This window comes from Erpetoichthys calabaricus, chromosome 8 (genome assembly GCF_900747795.2).
Source record: "Erpetoichthys calabaricus chromosome 8, fErpCal1.3, whole genome shotgun sequence".
Classification (NCBI taxonomy): Eukaryota; Metazoa; Chordata; class Cladistia; order Polypteriformes; family Polypteridae; genus Erpetoichthys; species Erpetoichthys calabaricus.
Window position 1 is genome coordinate 15,496,171 of NC_041401.2, and position 9,170 is coordinate 15,505,340.

A 9,170-nucleotide genomic window follows, 5' to 3' on the forward strand; every position below is an offset into this window, starting at 1 on the left:
TTATTCTGAAAACAAACCAGAAGACGATACTAGAGACACGTTAAAGCAGGGGTGACCAATACGTCGATCGCGATCAACCGGTAGATCGGAAAGGTAGTGCAGGTAGATCGCGTTGCATTCAAATTGTTTTTTTTAAATGTTAGTGTATCATATATCCTTCCTATGGCATTTGCCACTTGATTGACATACAGGGCAGCCAGTCTGAGATCTCCTTTCTTCTAACACACTGGTCATCCCGCACGCACGATCAAACGCGCGAGCTACTGAAAAACTCCGGCTATCTAAGTGATCTAGTTAGCCTTCCAATTTATATCGACTAAAGAAGGAATTTAAAAAAAATTTGTTGGGAGGCTTATGGGCTGGATGTGGAATTGGAAAAGGATTTTTTTTTTTTCTCACAATGTCACAATCGAAGTGCGTTTGTCTGATCTGTCAATCTATCATTGCTATTCCAAAGAAGGAAAATGTAGAAAGGCACTTTCGAACTGTTCATACAAAACTAGGAAACTGACTTCCTTCCGAAAAGCGATCTGAGAAAGAGAAAGGAGAGGGAACTAAAATCGCAGTTAATCAGACAGCCGTCATTTTTCACTCGGGTGAATTCAAAAGCAAAGGCAGACACACCGAAGCATCGTTCCGGGTGAGTCACTCGATCATTAAGCATAAGAAGTCCTTCCAAGAACAGAAATTCCTGCTGAGATTTCGAGACCCCTGGCCGGAGGAAAAAGAGTTTCTCCATGTCATTAAACATGCAGAATACAAGCAACTTAATAACGATCTGAACAACATGTTGAATGAGCTTAATTTACATCTGCAAGGAAAAGACAAGACCTTGGTCAATATGATTAGCTCAGTTAATGCTTTCAAACGAAAAGTACAACATCTGTCCTCAAAGCTGCAGGGCCTTGATTTGGGGAACATCCAAAACCTCGCGTCAGAGCTGGAGACGCAATGGAAGGCATGTGCGCAACTTGACAGCATACACTACACAGAGCAGATTGAAAATTGTCTGTCAGACTTTGACAGACGGTTTCAAGACTCAGCTTTACTTGAGCCAATCGCTACATTTAAGTGCTGTCCATTTAGGGAAGATGTTGAGAGTGATTCACCCGCATCAAAAATTGCAACACTGTTTCACCTAAAACTCCTCTACAGTGGAGGATGAGATTTTGACACTACAGGATGACATTCAGCTGAAGTATGGGGCTCATGGACAGTTTTGGAACTTACTCACAGAGGAAAAGTACCCACACATGAGGAAATGTGCTACCTCCTTGACTGCATTATTCGGCTCTACTTGTTTATGCAAGTGAGCCTTTTCCCACATGAAGATTATTAAATCCAAATACTGTAGTGACCGTAAATGTATTGAATTTATTGTGCCATAAAGGTTATTCAGTTATGCAAGGTACAACAACATATATTTTATGTATAAAGTATACTGTGTGTGTGTATATATAAATATACTGTATATATAAATATAGCATTTTTAATGTAGGTAGATCATTTCGACCTGGTCATTTTAAAAGTAGCTCGCAAGCCGAAAAAGTGTGGGCACCCCTGCGTTAAAGTATATTTATTTCAATTTACCTCAATATAAAAGTGAGGTCAGGGTGTTCCAAAATGTTTGAGGCACTCGCTTTAGCGCTTGTACTGCACATCCATCTCTCTTTGCAAGAACCAACAGTAGTCACCCATCATGTGCGGAGTGAACTTTCCCCGATATCAGTTCTCCATCACCTTTATATCTTGATGAAATCTTTCCCCATGCTCATCGTTAACATCATTTAGATTTGGTGGAAAAAAAGTCGAGATGAGAATGTAAAAAATACATCTTCAGTGGCATTCTGGCTTCCATAAGCTTATATGCTTACAGCAGGTTCTCCACAATTTTCCGCTCTGTGACTGCCAAGAAAAGTCTGGATAACTTGCACGAATGTTTCCCATGCTGCTGATTCAGTGGGCTTCACTTTCCTTTTGAACTCCACATCAAGCATCAGTTCACCGATTTCAGGAACAACAAAAACACCTTCCTTAATTTTATCTTCACTTTTCACGAGACCAAACTTGTTTCTTAAATGCATTGCCGTTTCTGTCCATCGCCTTGACAGAATTTTCAAAATAATGGTGAATCTAACAAACAAAATGTCCTGAAATGCAATGTTATGTTTAACAGTAAAACCTCGATCTACTGCACCGTCATGTCTGAGTTGTGTCTTTATGCTTTAGAGTCATATAAGACCTGGTAATCAGTAACAAATATTTTTTCTGCTAATTAATAATTAACAATTAAAAAAAAAAATAACAAGGTAAGCATCTCACAGCTGATAGTGTGGTGAAATCATTTATCTCAATGGCATCCCTAGTGGAATTACAAGTATTTATCCAAATGGTTATCCTCCTTTGCTGTCCAGTCACCCTAGTTGTCCAAAACCTGGAACTTCATAACTGAAAACGGGACATGCTGGATGAAAACGGTTTTCAGATTTGGAGCCTGCAAGTGAAACCTGTTAAAGTAAAGGTGAAAGACTCCCAGTAGCAAAATGCTTGTTGACCAGTGTTATAGATCTTTATTCTTGCTGGAGTCCCATTTCACACCTTCTGGCTCGAAGTCTGCAGAGGGGCCTCTGAAGAGATGTCAGTTCAATTCTGATTTACACCTTTGTGTTCTCAGATGACATCCTGGGGTTTTGTGCAGCTGGATGTCTACATCCCTGTTAAATCTGCTTTCTTAGCAGCCCTGGTGTGCCACTAAAGCCTAGCAGAATGGGCAGTGCCCACTTTGTCCAACATCTCATCACTGCTTAAGCATTCTGCTTATGCACATTATATTAGCCTAGCTGTTTTGGAACATCTCTCTATCTACTTCTGCTCACTTTAGTAAGGGTAAGAATTGCCTCCATAATGAGTACGTAAAGAGGTGTGGGTTTCAGTTAACATTCGTCTTCCCTCCAAAAAACATTTCTGTGTTCTTCTTTGGTGCAAACTGATTAAAGCAAAACCACATTCACAACTTGGTAGCAGCTTGCACACTGACAGCGGCAGACTAAAGCCTACACTGTTGAAAAGTTTGACTGAGGTACCATACACTCAGAAAAAAGGCACGGAAACAAAAAGTTCTTGAAGGACCCTCTTATTTTTTGCCTGAAACAGATGTCATCTTCCCACCCATCGCCCCTGAAACCACAATTTTCTTTATTGATTCTGTGCCATTTTTTCTTTGTGTTATTGTGCAGAATCATTGCTGGAATGTTGAGGTGACTTTTGGGCAGGTCTTTGAACTAAAATTTCTAAAAAGACAAATCTGTTGGGCGGGTCACGGACTTTTTATAATAGTGTGAGATCCAGTTTGAAGAATTTCCATACGGCCCACACTGTAATACTTTATTAAAGAGAGACATATAAAGTTTATTAATCCCTGAGGGAAACTGGGCTTTTTACAGAAGCTTTTTAAATAAACAGATACATAAATAAATGTACGAGGGATGTTCAAAAAGTCTGCGCACTTTTATATTTTCACCAGAAACCGTGAAGGCAAAAACATTTTTTGTTGATGGCAATAAAAAGTTGGTACCAAGCTGGGAAAATTGCATGGCAAAGGAAGGTGACAATGTAGAAAAGTGATGTTTTTTGTTTTTGAAATTCATAATAGAGTTTAAAAAAAAAAAAAAAGCAGAAACTTTTTGACCATCCCTTGTATGTCCACACTCACTATGGTCATTTAATTGTGTTCATTTAATCAAGAGAGCCATGGCTTTCAGTTTAATCTCATATTGTAGATATTGGATCCACTTGGTCACAAAAGCATTGACATGGCATGGCTATCATGCAGTTTTGCAATTGGGGTAAGCCAATCAGCAATCAGCATTGTCAAATTCTGAGCAGTGCAGTTGCTTTAGTATATGTTTCATCTCATGCCTTTCCCATCTGTCTGTCTGTCTGTCTCTCATGTAGTGCTTTTCAAATCTATCATTCACATACTGTATTTGATCTCTCTTTTTGTCTCTATCCCCATGGTTTTGATATACTCTCTTTTATAAAATATTTCATTTGCCATCAAAGTGGCTTTCGTATCACTCTAATATAGCACCTTTTTCATATTAATTTATCACCCTATAAAGCACCTGTCATACTTATCTATCAATTTATGTTTGCTGAAGGTTTTTGCATTGTTGCAAAGTAAAATAACACATTAGTTTAGGTGTCCTTTGTAAGCAGCTATTTACAGTCTATAAACATTTTATTAATTTATATGAGGTTTGTTGTCTTGTGAAGAAAATAAATAAACAAACAAACGAATGTCATTGTCTAACCCGCTGAATGTGGTCACGGGGAGAGGGATGCTGGATCCTATCCCAGCTAGCATAGAACATAAGGCAGAAACAAACCCTGAACAGGGTGCCAGTCCATCTCAGGACTAACGCACACACACCAGGGCGAATTTAGCTTCACCAATCCACCTAACCTGCATGTCTTTGGACTTTGGGAGGAAACCAGAGCGCCCAGAGAAGACCCACACAGACATGGGGAGAACATACAAACTCCAGGCAGGGAGGACCCGGAATGCTAATGTTGGTCTCCTTACTGTGAGGCAGCAGCGCTACCACTACACCACCGTGCCACCCAATATGTTAATTTTTGAATGAAAAATTAAACTGCAGTGATTAAAATAAACCCAGCAGAAAAATTGCATAGTTTTTACAACAACAATATATATTTTTATAGCACATTTTCATAAAAATGATGTCGCTCAAAGTGCTTTTCATGATGAAGAAAGAGGGAAAAAAAGACAAAATATTAAAATAAAATTAGGCAATACTAATTAACATAGAATAAATGTAAGGTCTGATGGTCAGGGAGGACAGAAAAAATGACAAAAAAAATCCAGACGACTGGAGAAAAAAAAAATCTGTAGGGGTTCTGAGGCCATGAGACCACCCAGCCCCCCTAGGCATTCTACCTAACATCAATGACCTCAATCAGTCCTCATGGTTTTCAGGCTTCGCATGGAAGAATTAGATGATGAGGGTCATGTGGACATCTGGTCTTCGACCCATCAATGTAGGGACATCACAGGGCTTTGATCGGGTGGTGGTGGTGCAGATTGCTAACACCAGAAAACCAGAAAAAGAACAGCAGGGAAAGTAGGGGTTAGTACGGATTTTGGAGCCACGAAAAAATATATAATTAAATGCATATACAGAATATCAGGGTTAAACTAAAATGAGGCTATGAGAAAGCCATGTTACAATAACGGGTTTTTAGCAGTTATTTAAAGTGCTCCACTGTATTAGCCTGGCAAATTTCTATCGGTCTGCTATTCCAGATTTGAGGTGCATAACTGCAGAAGGTCGCCTCACCACTTCTTTTAAGTTTAGCTCTTGGAATTTTAAGTAGACCCTCATCTGAAGATCTAAGGTTATGATTTGGAGTGTAAAGTGAGAGACATTCTGAAATATAGGATGGAGCAGATTATTGAAGGCTTTGTAAACAATAAGCAGTATTTTGAAGTCAATTCTAAATGGCACAGGTAACCAGTGTAGTGACGCTAAGACTGGTGTGATGTGCTCAGATTTTCTTTTCCTAGTTAAGATTCTGGCAGCTGCATTCTGCACTTGTTGTAACCAATTGTCTTTCTTGAATGGTCCTGAGAGGAGTGCGTTGCAGTCAACTAGCCGTCAGAAAACAAAAGCGTGAACTAATTTCTTATCATCTTGCAAAGTTATAAGAGATCTAACTTTTGCTATACAGTGATCCCCCACCTATCGCGGAAGTTACGTTCCAGACCCATCAGCGATAGGTGAAAATCCATGATATAGAAAGATTTATATATATATATATAAGTCTATATATATACAGTATATAAATAAACTTTTTTGTAGTTTAAGCCTTAAAATACCCCTCCCACACACTTTAAACACATGTAAACTTATTAAAACACACTTTGTAAACACGTATGATATGTGGATGTTGGGCTAAGGATATGAGTAACATCTCTCTATTATAAAAAAAAATCTTGGCAGGAAGACCAGGGAGACGAGGCTTGATCTTCTCAGAAGACATTTTAACATCACGCAAGACAAGGCAGTGAGTCAGAAGGACAGCTGCTGTACAGGCTTTTAAATGATCGACGTACAGAGCGACAAGCCGAACAGGCATCTTGGCAGTAGCAGCACAAAGTCAGTAGCTGATCCATCCACTTCTCCTTAGCGTGTGTTCGCGTCTCTCCTGCTCGCGTTGTGAAGAGCTGAAGTGGCAGGAGCGTATTGTGCCTCCCTGGGGGTTGAGCGAAGTGATCATGACCTGATCATCTCGGAGAGACACTGTGACGACATGCATGACTAGACATTACCACCTTAGGAAGCAAAACCCATGACACGGTGACTTTTGCACGTCACGCCCTACTTACAAACAATTTAAAACAAGTTCACTGACATCTAACCTCGCAGTTGTAGGAATGCTTTTGGCAAACAAACTCCAGCTGCTCCCAGCTCATAAAACAACGACAAGCAGAACACGCAGCTTGCCAGCAGATGGTCCGAGCACTTCTTTCTTAGTGTGCGTTCAGCCCTCACACCCTCCCTCCCCCCTTCAGAATGCTAGCGGTAGAGACGTGAAGAGGCAAAAGGACAGCTGCTGTACAGGCTTTTAAGTGATTGACGCAAAGCGCAACAAGCACAACACACAGCTGGCCAGCAACAGCAGCAAGACAGCAGCTGAACCAATCGCATCTCTTTAGCGTGTGTTCAGACCCCCCTTCACAACGCAAGTAGCGTTATAAGACCCGCGAGAAAAAGATGTAACCACGCCAGGGGCAGGAAATAAAGGACAAATATTGTTTTTACAGAAGTTTTAAAGTAAAAATGAAAATAATGCATATGTAACAATTCCCATGAAAATAACAATCTCTTTAAATTGTTTATCCGGTAAACCAAACCCGGGGGTGGGCAAGTGAAGCGAGCTGGGTGTGGAGCCCCCTAGTAATAATAATAATATTAATAAATCCGCGATGTAGCGGGGGCGTGATAGCTGAACCGCAATATAGTGGGGGATCACTGTATTTCTTAAGTGAAAAAATACTGTCCTAGTAATCTGATTTAATATATGACCTCCTCAGTTTGGACTAAAACAATCATTTGGGCCAGATATCCTAGCATCAGAATTCAAAAGAGGTTAATTCCAGCTAGGATTTGATTCTTATCTCCTGGAGCTGCAAGGCAGCCGCACAAAGCAGTATACGACTATGCCACCCCAAAATATCTTGCGCATATTGCTATATATTGTATTGAATTGTAACACCTGAATAGAATAATGTGATTAATATGACCCAAAATGGGGTATTTGTAAAGCATGAAACTAAAAATGGCAATCAAATATTTTATTATACATACCTAAGTTCATACAGAGTTTTTCAGGACAATGTGTTACAAGTAAATGAGTAATATTTAATAACCTCATATATAAGCATGAGCGCCATAAATGGGAGGGTAATGATTACCCAGAGCCCACTGGGTGGGGGGACCCTTGAAACCTGTAATGAAAAGTGTGTTTCTGAGAGGAAGGGGCCCACAGAGACTGCTTACTGTATAGGGCCCAAACCCCTTTATATAAGACATATTATAAGACATTTTATGAAGTGTGTTTTGCATGATATAAAACAAACCAAAATAACAATAGCATAATTCATGAATTTTCATTAATAACATCATTACTGATTTAACAGCTGCTTATAAAGGACACCTAAACTATTTTGGAGTGATCCTCAAATGGTTAGGATTTTGAATCTTAACTTCCCCCTTTCAAGTGTATTGCGCTTTTGTGTGAAAGTCCTGTCTTGTAACGTTAGGTTCCAGTTGTGCAGTGTGTTATAAAACGATGTACAGCACACACAACGGGGCGCTTCTATCCAAAAGTGACTTTTGCTGCACAGTCCCAGTACTGCATCATCAAGGCCATATTCTCTAATTAAAAGAAGTAAGAGTTGAATTTTGGAACTTGCATCTCTGTGGAGCATGAAACTTACTAGTACTGGAAGCTTGTCAAAATCATTTTTGGTTTAACATTCAGACTGTGCAGCAGACACTGAAAGCTTTGGGGACGGGTGTGAGCTTTTCTCCTGGGTGTCTCTCTTTTTTTTCCCATCTTTTTGCATGTAAAGTTTGCAGGCTGGCTTATGGGGGTGAAACGGTGCCTCTTTAATGATGCATCTAACAATAATTCAGTCACGTTACTATTTTCTGATGCATGTTCACGGTTTTTTGTTACTAAATCCAAGGTAATTTTTATCATTTATTTTTTTCAGTCTTTTGCTTTACTGCTTGTTTGCTGCTCTGACTCTACTTCCCTACTTTCCGTCTTTTTGCTTTTTCCTCATGTCTCCTTTCGTGCCTAGCAGTGCTGCTGCCACCTTTACAGAGCAAGTGGGTGAATCATTCCTTTGATATGCAGGTGTGGCATCAGGACGTCCACCGACATCTTTTGCGGCTGTGACCTGGTAGACTGGCTTCTTCGTGTCGGCTTGGCACACGATCGAGGAGAAGCAACGGAATATGGTGAACAACTGTTACAAGGAGGCATTCTGCAGCACATATCAGGGCAATATGAATTTCAGGACGACAGTCTGTTTTATCGTTTTAAGAAGTTAAAGAGAATGGGCATCTAAGGAAGTATTATTGTTTCAATGGCACCAATTTGACTGCTACACAATCTTCAGGTACACTGTGTCAAGCTTGAATATGAGGACTGTGCATAGAGCGGCACTTAATAGTACAAAAAAAAACAAAACACGCCTTTGAAATTTAGATATTATTCACATTATGCACATGTTTAAGCTTTTAAAGACCAAGAGATGCAGTTGCCGGTCAAACCAAAAGCAGTGTGTTACTCCATGTATGTTGTTTACACAGATTTTGAATTTAAAAACTGAAGAAAATGCAAAGATAGAAATGTATTCATAATATATTAAATATTGTTATTTTGCTAGGTGAAAAGTTTAAATATTGCACTCTGAAATGTGATTTTTTTTTTTTTTTTTTTTTTCCTTCTGTATGCATTGTATTTAAAACGATAAAATAATTATCAGGTATGACGAGATGATGGCACAAACGCTACACTGGTTACTTTTATCATTTCATATGGTGGTTACCCATTAACTACCGTGATCCCCACTT

The 9,170-nt window shown here is 39.5% G+C and overlaps 1 protein-coding gene across 6 annotated transcripts in view; it reads left to right on the plus strand.

Moving 5' to 3' along the window:
* The window catches only part of gpr155a (G protein-coupled receptor 155a), a 65,184-nt gene extending 56,185 nt beyond the window's left edge, over nt 1-8,999 (plus strand). For 3 of the 6 annotated variants that reach the window (XM_051930615.1, XM_051930617.1, XM_051930616.1), the window contains exons 16-17: nt 3,780-3,845; nt 8,449-8,999. In XM_051930615.1, the coding sequence (XP_051786575.1) occupies nt 3,780-3,845; nt 8,449-8,662 (280 nt within the window). In that variant the 3' untranslated portion in view covers nt 8,663-8,999. Of the gene's footprint in view, nt 1-3,779; nt 3,846-8,392 lie in introns of all 6 variants that reach the window. The other 3 variants (XM_028806261.2, XM_051930618.1, XM_028806264.2) reach the window with 3 other exon arrangements.
* The last annotated feature ends 171 nt before the right edge of the window (nt 9,000-9,170 follow it).